This window comes from Bubalus bubalis, chromosome 16 (genome assembly GCF_019923935.1).
Source record: "Bubalus bubalis isolate 160015118507 breed Murrah chromosome 16, NDDB_SH_1, whole genome shotgun sequence".
Classification (NCBI taxonomy): domain Eukaryota; kingdom Metazoa; phylum Chordata; class Mammalia; order Artiodactyla; family Bovidae; genus Bubalus; species Bubalus bubalis.
In genome coordinates, this window is record NC_059172.1 from 78790488 (window position 1) to 78804474 (window position 13987).

The 13987-nt window shown below is 41.9% G+C and overlaps 1 protein-coding gene across 2 annotated transcripts in view; it reads left to right on the forward strand.

Annotated features, from left to right (window-relative positions):
* CEP126 (centrosomal protein 126) overlaps nt 1-12683 on the forward strand; it is a 131416-nt gene extending 118733 nt beyond the window's left edge. The window contains exons 10-11 of one of the 2 annotated variants that reach the window (XR_006640104.1): nt 2559-2737; nt 12458-12683. Coding sequence is in view for 1 of the 2 variants with exons in the window: in XM_045163017.1 (XP_045018952.1) it covers nt 12458-12471 (14 nt within the window). In the remaining variant the exon portion in view is untranslated. The remainder of the gene's footprint in view (nt 1-2558; nt 2738-12457) is intronic. The other variant, XM_045163017.1, reaches the window with a different exon arrangement.
* Nucleotides 12684-13987: the final 1304 nt, after the last annotated feature.

Consider the following 13987-nt stretch of genomic DNA (forward strand, 5'->3'; position numbering starts at 1 on the left):
TGGGACCTGATTAAACTTAAAAGCTTTTGCACAGCAAAGGAAACTATAAGCAAGATGAAAAACCCTCAGAATGGGATAAAATAATAGCAAATGAAACAACTGACAAAGGATTAATTTCCAAAATATACAAGCATCTCATGCAACTCAATACCAGAAAAACAAACAACCCAATCAAAAAGTGGGGAAAAGACCTAAACAGACATTTCTCCAAAGAAGACATACAGATGGCTAACAAACACATGAAAAGATGCTCAACATTGCTCATTATTAGAGAATTGCAAATCAAAACTACAATGAGATATCTCCTCACACCAGTCAGAATGGCCATCCTCAAAAAGTCTACAAACAATAAATGCTGGAGAGGGTGTGGAGAAAATGGAACACTCTTGCACTGTTGGTGGGAATGTAAACTGATACAGCCAGTATGGAAGACGGTATGGAGATTCCTTAAAAAACTAAGAATAAAACCACCATATGACCCACCAATCCTGCTCCTAGGCATATACTCTGAGGAAACCAAAATTGAAAAAGACACATGTACCCCATTGTTCATTGCAGCACTATTTACAATAACTAGAACATAGAAGCAACCTAGATGTCCACTGACAGATGAATGCATAAAGAAGTGGTACATATACACAACAGGATATTACTCAGCCATAAAAAGGAACACATTTGAGCCAGTTCTGATGAGCTTATTATACAGTGAAGTAAGTCAGAAAGTAAAAGATAAATATTGTATTCTAATGCATATATTCAGAATCTAGAAAAATGGGACTGAGGAATTTATTTACAGGGCAGCAGTGGAGAAACAGACAGAGAGAATAGACTTATGGAGAGAGGGGAGGAGAGGGTGAGATGTAAGGAAAGAATAACATGGAAACTTACATTACCATATGTAAAATAGATAGCCAACGGAAATTTGCTGTATGGCTCAGAAAACTCAAGCAGGGGCTCTGTATCAACCTACAGGGGTGGGCTGGGGAGGGAGATGGGAGGAAGGTTCAAAAGGAAGGGGATATATGTGTACCTATGGCTGACTCATGTTGAGGTTTGAGAGAAAACAACAAAATTCTGTAAAGCAATTACCCTTCAATTAAAAATAATTTTTTAAAAGAAATATGTAGGTAACTTTTTTTCTTAATTTTATAGCCTTTTATTTTTTTTTTATTTTATTTTTAAACTTTACAATATTGTATTGGTTTTGCCAAATATCGAAATGAATCCGCCACAGGTATACATGTGTTCCCCATCCTGAACCCTCCTCCCTCCTCCCTCCCCATACCATCCCTCTGGGTCTGTTTCTAAGAACAAAACCTTGTTAGTTTAAGTCAGAATGACAATGTCTGTGTTCCTACAAATGCCGATGCTTTTAGAGAAAACTACATTGTGTTTGTGTGTATAAGTATATAGATAGATAAATTTTTACATGTATCAGATTTTCTCAGTTTCATATATTTTTTCTTTTTCAATTAAGAGAAATCTTTCAGTGAATAACTAAATATGACTAGTAAGAGAGCATGGCAGTGTCATGTTATACTGCCTTATCTAATGCACTGAGAAGGGTGTGTCATTTCTGTGGCACTCCTCCCAAAACTCTACAAACTCAATAATCTGGAGAAAAACATCACACAAACTCAGACAAATTAAGGACATTCTACAAAATGCTTGATCAGTATTTTCCAAAAGTGCCAAGATTGTGAAATGAAAGGAAAGGCTGACGAACTGTCCCAGATTAGAAAAGACTAAAGGACAGAACGAATGTAACATGAAGTCTTGGGTGGGACTCAGAAACAGAACAAGGACATTACTGGGGGGTGGAAATGGTGAAATCCTAATGAAATCTGTAGTTTAGTTAATAGTACTGTACAAATGTTTGTTTCTAAGTTTTGATAACTCCACCATGGTTATATGAGATGTTAACATTAGGGAAAGCTGAGTAATGGGTATTTAGGAACTCTCTGTACTGTCATGGCCACTCTTCTGTAAGTCTAAAATTATCTCAAAATTAAAAGGCTAAAATGTTTTAAAATTTTTGTTGTACCATATGAAAGTGAAAGTCGCTCAGTGGTGTCCAATTCTTTGCGACCCCATGGACTGCATAGGCCAAAATACTGGAGTGGGTAGCCTACCCCTTCTACAGCAAATCTTCCCAACCCAGGAATCAAACCAGGGTCTCCTGCATTGCAGGCGGATTCTTCACCAACTGAGCTATCATTTTTGGCTCAGAACAAATGGCACTATAGTTATATAAAACATTAAAACATATAATTAATAGTAAGCTTAAAAATATATTAAGTACTTACGTATGTAACTTGCCTAGTGGCTCAGGGATAAAGAATCTGCCTGCAGTGCAGCAGACCCAGGGGATGCAGGTTCGATCCCTGGGTCGGGAAATGGCAACCACTCCAGTATTCTTGTCTGGGAAATCCCATAGAGAGAGGAGCCCAGTGGACTGCAATCCATAAAATGGCAAAGAGTTGGACACAACTGACCACACACACATACACACATACTTATGTATTAATATATATGTCATTTTGATATGTATTGTACAGAGCAACATTCCTACCCACAGGAGTTGATAATTTAGACAATCTCTCTGAAAACCATATTCCAAGCCAACATCAGTGATGCTGAAGAAGAGAAAGCTCACTCTTGCCAAAGTAGTAGAAGAGCCTCAAGAATGCTTAATAGCAAGGCTGTATGCCTCACTGCATTTGCAGGGACAGCCAAGGTAAGAGCTCTCTGGGTGGGAAAACATTGGAAGAGACTTTCTGAGGCCCACAAAGTCCGACTATAGCACCCACAGCAGGGCCTTCACTTCATCTCCACCAAGGTTCTCATGCTTGCAAGCCCCCATTAGATTATGTTTTATCAGAATGGGGAAATAAACTTCTTACTGCCATAGCAGTGGAATGAGGGGTGGTGGGAATCCATCAAGCACTGGTTATTTGAAAAAGAAGAAAGAAAAACTCGCAAAGAAAAAATGATTTTATCTTGCACTGAAGATCTTCATCTTATAATAAGAGCTAATGCTAAAGCTGAAACTCCAGTACTTTGGCCACCTCATGCGAAGGTTTGACTCATTGGAAAAGACCCTGATGCTGGGAGGGACTGGGGGCAGGAGGAGAAGGGGACGACAGAGGATGAGATGGCTGGATGGCATCACTGACTCAATGGACGTGAGTTTGAGTAAACTCTGGGAGTTGGTGATGGACAGGGAGGCCTGGCGTGCTGCAATTCATGGGGTCGCAAAGAGTCAGACATGGCTGAGCGACTGAAATGAACTGAACTGAATGTCTACTGAAAGCTCACAATATGCCAAATCTTGTGTAAAGCTCTTTACATGTAGACCTTTGTCTAATCCTCCTAGCAACCCCACTGAGGGAAGAACTGCTGTGTCCATATTTCAAATGAAGGAACTGAGGTGAAGTGAGGTTGAGAAACATGCCCAAGTTCACAAAGCTAGAAAAAAAAGACATATCCAGGACTCACACAAAAGTCCATTTGACTTTAGACTTCATTTATCGCTTGTAATATACAACCAGGTCTCTCTACAGAGCAGAATTTCCCAGATGATATGAGTATGGGCAGAGGAACCTGGAGGGCTCCATGAGGTTGCAAAGAGTTGGACACGACTGAGCAACTAACACACACTAGCATACATTAACACACTTGAGTATGGGCATACCTACAAGATTGTAAGCAAGCTAAAAATATGTTTTAATCTTTTTGCAAACTTCTAAAGTGAACATATAACAAAAACTTTTATAAACAGGTACAAATACCACTTGGATGGAGAACTGTTTAATTTGCCATATGAGGACTTGGAACAGGTTGAAACTTGACTCTGATTCCTTCAGCTTTTGTAGATCACAATGGAATGTACTAGGCACCCTGTCTTCTTAATGCTAAAGTGTCAGGGTTGTTAACTGCTAGCCAAATGACAAACGTAACCACTTCGCCTACTTGGCTAGTCTAATAAAGGGATGGAAGAACAAAGATTATTCAGTCTCAGCTGTGTGTTGCTAAAGTGAAGATCATCCCCCAGGGTGTCATGGGGAAATATTAGGGAAACCTAAATTTTCCTCCAAAATTCTTTTCCCTTCCCTTCCCTTGTTTAACAAAGCCTAACTCACCCTAACCATCAGTAAGTCAAAAAAGCCTCTCTGGTTTGCTATGGAAATTAGATAGATGCTTTTTAGTGGCATGGTTAGAAGGAGAGGATGGAAGAACTAATGGAGAGATTACGAGGAAATTATCTCCTCACAGCATCTGTTCATAGCACTTTTCTTGGCTCGTTTATTGTGCATTTTAAGCACTATGTCACAGACACAAATAGAGAAATGAAAATGAACAACACATCTTTTGCCTTCCAGTAGTTCAGTTTCCTAGGGAAAAGAGGTCACCAGCTCTAAGAGGATTAAAGTTGAGTGAGTGAAATGGAGAAAACACATGCTTGCACTTAACTTTGCCTGGGAAAGTCAAGATATTGGAGGTTGAGGTATAAGTTAGGGTTCAACAGGCAGAGAGAAGCACAGTATTTCAGGAAGAGAGAACAGCATGTGCAAGACCATTAGGAGGAGTTGAGCACAACCACAGGTCAGGTTGCAAGCTGGGGAGTGGCAGTGTATGAAGCTAGAAAGGTGGACAGGAGCCAAACCAAAGTGTGTAACTGTCTCGTCCTCTTACTAAATTATAGAACATGTCTTATTCACCAGTTTATCCCTATCTCAGTGTATGCTATGTGGTAGGTTCTCACATACATTAATAGTTCAACACAAAATTACGTGTAATTTTATGTCTCTCATAATCAGTTGTAAAACTAGATCCACTGTACTGTCAGATTTTTTTTTTTAACTAATGTAGTATACTGCCCTCTAGTGGTTGGGAAACAATAGGCTTTCTATCACAATGAATGCCAGTAGTTTCACCCGGATTTGCTCTGCTGCTGCGGCTAAGTCGCTTCAGTCATATCCGACTCTGTGAGACCCCATAGACAGGCAGCCCACCAGGCTCCCCCGTCCCTGAGATTCTCCAGGCAAGAACACTGGAGTGGGTTGCCATTTCCTTATCCAATGCATGAAAGTGAAAAGTGAAAGTGAAGTGCTCTACCCCACTACAAAAAAAGATTGAAGGCAAGAGAAGGGGACAAAGAGGATGCGGTGGTTGGATGGCATCAACCATGATTGGATGGACGTGTGTTTGAGTAAGCTCTGCGAGATGGTAATGGACAGGGAGGCCTGGCGTGCTGCAGTCCACGGGGTCGAAAAAAGTCGGAGATGACAGCAATTGAACTGGCTACAGAATAAAAAGTTTAAAAAAGAACATGCAGTTGTTTTCATGCCTTGCTGCTGCTGCTGCTGCTGCTGCTAAGTCGCTTCAGTTGTGTCCGACTCTGTGTGACCCCATAGACGGCAGCCCACCAGGCTCCCCCGTCCCTGGGATTCTCCAGGCAAGAACACTGGAGTGGGTTGCCATTTCCTTCTCCAGTGCATGAAAGTGAAAGGCGAAAGTGAAGTTGCTCAGTCGTGTCGGACTCCTAGCGACCCCATGGACTGCAGCCCACCAGGCTCCTCCGTCCATGGGATCCTCCTTTCATGCCTTAGCTATTGAAAATAATGCTGCAATGAACATGGGAGTTTGGACATCTTTTTGAGATAGTGATTTCATTTCCTTCAGATAAATACCCAGAAATAGAATCGCCTGGTTATGTGGTAGTACTGCTTTTTATTTTTTGAGGAATTTGAAAGTTGCTTGAAAGTTAACTAAATTTATTGTGGTAATCACTTTGCAATGAATGTATTATTTGGTACACATAAAAGTAATACAATGTAACACATCAATTGTTTTGTTGCTCATCTGTGGCCAACTCTATGCAACACTTTGGACTATCCCTCCAGGCTCCTCTCTCCAAGGGATTTCCCAGGAAAGAATACTGGAGTGGGTTGCCATTTCCTTCTCCAGGGGATCTTCCCCATCCAGGGATCAAAGCCATGTCTCCTGCATTGCAAGCGGATTCTTTACCACTGAGCCACTAAGGGAAGACCCATCAATCATATCTCACTTCAAAAACAAAGCTATGCTAGTTACAACCAATAATATACATTCACTCACTGATATCTTGCCATTCAGTTTGAAAATCAGTGCAAAGGAAGCAACAGACAAAGGATTAATCTCCTAATTATATAAACAGCTCATACAGCTCAATATCAGAAAAACAATCAAAAAATGGGCAGAAGACATAGACATTTCTTCAAAGAAGACAGACAAATGGCAAATGAACACATGAAAAATGAAAAGATATTCAACATTGCTCATTATTAGAGAAATGCAAATCAAAACTACAATGAGGTATCACCTCACCCCAGTCAGAATGGCCATCATCAAAAAGTCTACAAATAATCAATGCCGAGCAGATGTGCAAGAAAGGAAACCCTCCTACACTGTTGGTGGGAATGTAAATTGGTGCAGCCACTGTGGAGAACAGTACAGGGATTGTTCTAAAAGCTAGGAATAGAACTACTGTATGACCCAGCAGCCCCACTACTGGGCATATACCCTGCTGCTGCTGCTGCTGCTGCTAAGTTGCTTCAGTCGTGTCTGACTCTGTGGGACCCCATAGATGGCAGCCCACCAGGCTCCCCCGTCCCTGGGATTCTCCAGGCAAGAACACTGGAGTGGGTTGCCATTTCCTTCTCCAAAACCCTGAGTAAACCACAATTCAAAAAGATACATACCCCAATGTTCATTGCAGCACTATTTACAATAGCCAGGACATGGAAGCAACCTAGATGTCCATTGACAGATGAATGGATAAAGAAGATGTGGTATATATATACAATAGAATATTACCCAGCCATAAAAAATAATGAATTTGAGTCAGTTCTAGTGAGATAGTTAAACCTACAGCCTGTTTTACAGTGAAATAAATCAGAAATTAACAGAAAAATATTGTATATTAATGCATATACATGAAGTCTAGAAAAATAGTACTAATGAACCTATTTCAGGGAAGGAATGGAGATGCAAATGTAAAGAATGGACTTGTGGACACAGGAGGGGAAAGAGAAGGTAGGAGAATTGACATCCACACACTACCACGTGTAAACTAGATGGCTAGTGGGAAGCTGCTGTAAAACACAGGGAGCCCAGCCCTCACGTCTATAATATCCTCGAAGGAAGGGATGAGGGGAAGGGAGACTAAAGAGGGAGGAGACATATAATCATTATTGCTGATTAGCACTAGTATACAGGCGAAAACCAACACACCATTGTGAAGCAATTATCCTCCACCTAAATAAATTTTAAAAAAGAAAATCAGTGGTCTCTGACAATATTCATTTCATTTTAATATATTGTTTTATATATTTGGTGTTCCCTGGTGGCTCAGACAGCAAAGGATCTACCCACAACGTGGGAGACCCAGGTTCAATCCCTGCATGGGGAAGATCCCCTGGAGAAGGGAATGGTTACCCACTCCAGTACCCTTGCCTGGAGAATCCCATGGACAGAGGAGCCTGGTGGGCTACAGTTGATGGGATCTCAAAGAGTCAGAAACGACTAAGCAACTAACACTTTATTTTCACTTTACATATTTATATATATATCATAGACTATGATTAATGATATAATTCACTCTGAATGTAGATATGATCTACCTTCTTCTCCAAACAGTAAGTTAGTTAAGCTCAATAATACAAATAATATAAATAAAAGTCTCCAAGCATGCTAAATCACTTCAGTTGTGTCTGACTCTTTGCAATCCTATGGACTGTAGCCTTCCAGACTCTGTCCATGGGATTCTCCAGGCAAGAATACTGGAGTGGGTTGCCATTTCTTACTCCATGCACTAATACTAATAGAAAGCTAAACCAGGTAAATATATTATGTTTTTTAATTTATATACATTTCACATGCATTATCTCAAAGTGTCTATGAAAAGCCTCTCCACTTTTACTCTTCAGAGTTAAAGACTAAATTTCCTCAAGAATAGCAATTCAAATATATGTAACAAAGTTTATTGTTACCAAAAAAAATGTAATAAAACACCCTAGATGAAAATAGGAAAATTGTTAAATTACATGCATTCTTCTGATGACCATTACACAACCATAAAGATCATGTTTGTAAAGAATACTTAATGAAACGGAGAAAAAACAATGATTCATTGCTACGTGAGAAAAGAGGGAGCTATACTTAAACAGTGTCTTAACTATGAGAGGAAACCAACGTGGAGAAATGAAAGCAGGAAATGTATGCAACAAAGCTTTAGCAGTAGTGGTTTCTCAGCAGTATATTTTTCACACTATCTACCTTGTGCATTTATTGCTTTTTTTAAATCAGGTAAGTCAAAAACTTAACAGCAAATGAGAACGTCTTCTTTGACAAAAATGTACGCATGAAAAACTAAAGAATTCCCCTGAAGGCCTGCCTTTCCAAATTTCCTATGAAACTGAATTACAGGTCCTGTGACAGTTTTCCCATATTGCAGGTTGAGTTTGCTTGTCACAAAAGCACCTTCCAGGTTAAACAGGAAGTCTCCTGTACCTTCAGAATCCGAAGATGAGTAACCATAAATTTGCTTTTATTCTGCTTTATTGACTATGCCAAAGCCTTTGACTGTGTGGATCACAATAAACTGTGGAAAATTCTGAAAGAGATGGGAATACCAGAACACCTGATCTGCCTCTTGAGCAATTTGTATCCAGGTCAGGAAGCAACAGTTAGAACTGGACGTGGAACAACAGACTGGTTCCAAATAGGAAAAGGAGTTCGTCAAGGCTGTATATTGTCACCCTGCTTATTTAACTTCTATGCAGAGTACATCATGAGAAATGCTGGACTGGAAGAAACACAAGCTGGAATCAAGATTGCTGGGAGAAATATCAATAACCTCAGATATGCAGAAGACACCACCCTTATGGCAGAAGGTGAAGAGGAACTAAAAAGCCTCTTGATGAAAGTGAAAGAGGAGAGTGAAAACGTTGGCTTAAGCTCAACATTCAGAAAACGAAGATCATGGCATCCGGTCCCACCACTTCATGGGAAATAGATGGGGAAACAGTGGAAACAGTGTCAGACTTTATTTTTCTGGGCTCCAAAATCATTGCAGATGGTGACTGCAGCCATGAAATTAAAAGATGCTTACTCCTTGGAAGGAAAGTTATGACCAACCTAGATAGCATATTCAAAAGCAGAGACATTACTTTGCCAACAAAGGTTCGTCTAGTCAAGGCTATGGTTTTTCCTGTGGTCATGTATAGATGTGAGAGTTTGACTGTGACGAAGGCTGAGCGTGGAAGAATTGATGCTTTTGAACTGTGGTGTTGGAGAAGACTCCTGAGAGTCCCTTGGACTGCAAGGAGATCCAACCAGTCCATTCTGAAGGAGATCAGCCCTGGGATTTCTTTGGAAGGAATGAAGCTAAAGCTGAAACTCCAGTACTTTGGCCACCTCATGCAAAGAGTTGACTCATTGGAAAAGACTCTGATGCTGGGAGGGATTGGGGGCAAGAGGAGAAGGGGACGACAGAGGATGAGATGGCTGGATGGCATCACTGACTCGATGGACGTGAGTCTGAGTGAACTGCAGGAGTTGGTGATGGACAGGGAGGCCTGGCGTGCTGCGATTCATGGGGTCGCAAAGAGTCGGACACAACTGAGCGACTGATCTGATCTGATCTGATATATGAATATCAATGAGAATACATTCTCCAAGAAATTCCTTGGAAAGGTTACATCAGAATGACTTTTATTCTGTGGTTTGCACTCTTGAAAACAAAGTATGTAAAAAGTGAAAGCGTTAGTCATTCAGTCATGTTCAACTCTGTGCAGTCCGCCAGGTTCCTCTGTCCATGAAATTCTCCAGGCAAGAATACTGGATAGTCATTCCCTTTTCCAGGGGGTCTTCCTGGCCCAGAAATTGAATATGGATCTCCTGCACTGCAGGCAGATTCTTTACCACCAGGGAAGCCTCAAACAAAGTATAGTAAAATACTATTAGTATTGCACTACAGAGTGCACACTAGGTAGGCAAAAATACAATATTACCATTCATATTTGGAGGAAACAAGAGTAAGTTTACACTGCAACACAGAGAAGCAGTATATAACCCAGACTTGGGCTGTGAAAGTACGTGTCCTGGAGAATGTGACTGAGACCTGAAGGGTGGGTTAGACAAGCAAAGATTGAGAAGAAAAAAGGGGTAATTTCAAACTTAAGAAACAGCCTATGTCAAACTCTGCCCACTTTCTTTTTTTTTTTTTTTTTGGTTGCCACAGCCATGTGGGATCTTCGTTCTCTAACCAGGGATCAAACCCACACCCCCTGCACTGGAAGTGTGGAGTCTTAACCACTGGACCACCAAGGAAGTCCCAGCCCAATTTACCTTTGTTTCATAATTCTCTGAATCAGTACACTGAGAGAGCTTCTCAGCAAGAACAGTTGAACCCATGAATTACCTGTGCTCCTTTTCGAACCCAACTTAAATGACAATTAAGGAATAAAAAAGAGAGACCAGAGGAGACAGCATCAGACCTTAGAAGGCCAGAAAGCAGAGGTCAAGTGGGAACTGACTTGGATGATGGAGGAAAGCTAAAACCCTGTGCTGCAGTCAGAGAAGCCTGAGAGCCAGCCGTCTCTCCTGCAAACCACAGAAGAGGCTCAGGCTAGCTGAAGCAAGGGGAGGCTGACAGAGGAGGAGGGAAAGCCTGTTTAAAAAACAGCTGGACCCCACATCCAGTTCCGCACACCATACAGGTAGGCATGGCCAAAACCACAGAAGAGGCTTGGGCTAGCCGAGGCAAGGGGAGGCTGACAAAGGAGGAGTAGAAAGCCTTTTTAAAAAATGGCTGGACCCCACATCCAATTCCACACACATACAGGTAGGCTGGGCCTCTTCTTTTACCAACCCAGGAACATGTAACAAACCTAAGAATAAAAGAGAATTCTCCAATCTGCTAAGGGGCCTTGAACATCTCTGTGACTCTTAAATGCTGAGAACCCCCCTTCAGGCCAGGGTGGTATTTGCCCAGCTGGTGGCAATGTCTGCAGCTCAATTGAGTCATTCTCCAGGCACTGACCTAAGGCCAAAAGGCTCCCCGCACAGGGTCACACCCAGTCCCTGAGGGCAGTCTTCAGCCAGTAATTGGTAGATAAGGGGTATAAAGGCCAGGCCCCCTTGCCTGAAGGTAGGACAACTCTGAAAGGCATGACTACACACCATCAAGAAACAGAAAATATAACGTTTTTTGAAGAAAAGATACCATTTACATAGGGGACAAAAATTTAAATTATCAATGTTGAATCTTTAAAAAGATATGCAAGACTTTTCTGGGAAAAATTTATACATATAATATCGAAAGACATTTTAAAAGAAATAAATGAAAGTATATACCATATCATTGGATTTAAAGATGCACTGTCACACAGAATGCTTCCCATTGATCTTAACTATTGAATGCAACTCCAGCTAAAACATTAGAACTTAGCAAACTAATCTGAAAATGTATGTGAGTGAGGAAATGAATGAGAATAGCCCAGACACTATACGGAGAAAAACACAGATGTATTTGCTTTATAAATAACAAGACTTAATAGAAAGTCCTTACAAAATAAAATCATGTGGTAGTAGCACAGATATACTTATAAAATCAATCAATGGAACAGATTAGAGAATCACAAAATAAACACATACAAACAAAGAAACTTGATTTATGACAGAGCAGTGGGGGAGGATGGAAGTGACCCTCAGGGGTGTGCACTGCTCAGATCTCCCTTTGTGAATAAAAGCAATGTGATCATACAAATCACACATGATCATACAAATGGGTTAAGATGAAACACAGCAACAGTGCACCCGAAGGGGAATTCAGGATTGGAAAAGAAGATGAAAGTTCTGTGTTTTTGGATATTTGGGCCCCTGGATAGTTAAGATGCATACCTAAGGGAGAATTTAAATGACCCCAGAATCTTGAATCTTCTTACAATAGAAAAGCACTAGTCATTAAATTGAGACATCTGTTATTTTTTGGAGCTTCCCAAGTGGCTCAGTGGTAAAGAATTCTCCTGTCAATGCAGGAGACACAGGAAACATGGATTCAACCCCTGGGTTGGGAAGATCCTTTGAAGAAGGGAATGGTAGCCCACTCCGGTATTCTTGCCTGGGAAATCACATGGACAGAGGAGCCTGGTGGGCTACAGTCCATAGGGTCAGAAAGAGTCAAACACGACTTAGCAACTGAGTGCACGTGGGTGTGCGTGCGCACGCACACACACACACACACGTGACTACAATATTTCCCAGCCAGAAAATTCATATATATACTAACTAGCTACTCCCCTGCCTCTTAGAGCAGTCTCTCCTGAGAAGGCTATTTTCCAAGCTATAGTCCTCAGTAAGGTTCCTGAATAAAACTTGACTCACAGCTTTTACGTCATTTGTTTTTCTTTAGATAGACACCTTTGACCCCAGGAGGATATTGGCTGACAGCCTCCACATGTTGTACCTGCAGGATCCAGCACCACATTCACAGCCTAGGCCTCTCACCGTGACTGATAGTGAGTGGACTTAAGGAGGACCGTTCTGGCCAGCGGGGACTCCTCACAGCTGGCTCACCAGCCTGGTCAAGACTCTCTGAGCTGCTGCTTCCTTCCTGCTCTCCTTTTTCAGTTGTCAGACCCACATCATAATGTCAACAGTTTCCTAGCTAACACCTGCTCTTGTTCACTTTATCCTTCACAGGTGTTTCCTCCTAATAAACCTTGTACATCTCCACTCCATCACAGTATCTGCTTTTCAGAGCAACTGAACTGAACAGTTGGTACTAGCAAATGGTCTGAGAAGGCAGCCTCTAGGGCAGAGAGTGGATTGCTCACTGGCCGGCAAGGAAAACCCCAACCTCAGTGGGATGTGGGCCACAAATCGTCCCTGGCACAAGGCGGTGTCTCAGCTGCTGAGTATTTCACAGATGATGGCCTGAGGAAACATACCCAGTGTAGAAAATCAAGCTTACCCATGCAATGAATGAGGCCTTTAAAAGACACAAGAGGGCCAGCGCCTGCAAAGACAGGGGCTAGTCTTTACAAGTGAATGGAAGCCCTTCAGAGGGATAACTAGAAACTGAAGGCAGTTAATGAGAAGTTCAAGGCTAAGTATGAGAGCCAGCGTGTGCTTGTGGTGGTACTTCTTACAAAGCCATCCTTATCTCCCTGCAGTGGCAGAGAACACAGCTCAGGAGCAATCACAGGACTTTGCAGATTTACAACTGGGAGCCACAGAGATGATTAAACACTCTGTTACACTAAGGTCCAAGCCCTGAAACGTGGGATGGGGACATCTAGGTGGATGTCCCCCAGTATTGAGGCTGAACACACCCCCAATTCTGTGCTCACTGTCCTACCACCAGCCCCAAACTACAGAGAGGAGCCAGCGCTGAAGTTCTTGGTGATGCTGGTACCTCTCTCACCAGATGCTGCTTTGCAGACCCTCAGGTCCAGCACTTCCCAGCTGTATTGTGTTGGGATGTAATAACAGTTATCTGCCTAGCAGCCAGGAGAGGAAATGGGGACAACTCTGAGGGGTATTCATTGGGCTGTGGTAGAGAAGCCTCAGTAGGGGCTTACTGTCATAGGAGAAATGAGGCAAAAAAGGATGATCGTGTCCCAAGTCTTAGGTGAGCCCCTCCATCAGGCCACCAAGTCAGGGTCCTTGGCTTTGAACAGGAAAGAACTCAAGAGCGAGCCTTAAGGAAGTAAAAGCAGTTTTATTCAGGGAGAATAACCATTCTCAGAATGTATGTTATGGACTGAATAATTTCATAGACTAATGAGTGGGAGGATTATTCTTAATCCAACTATTTTGGGGAAGGGGTGGAGATTTCCAGGAAATGGGCCATCACCCACTTTTTGGCCTTTTATGGTTGACCTCAGAACTGTCATGGTGCCCGTGGGTGAGTCAGTTAGCATGCTGATGTATTACAGTG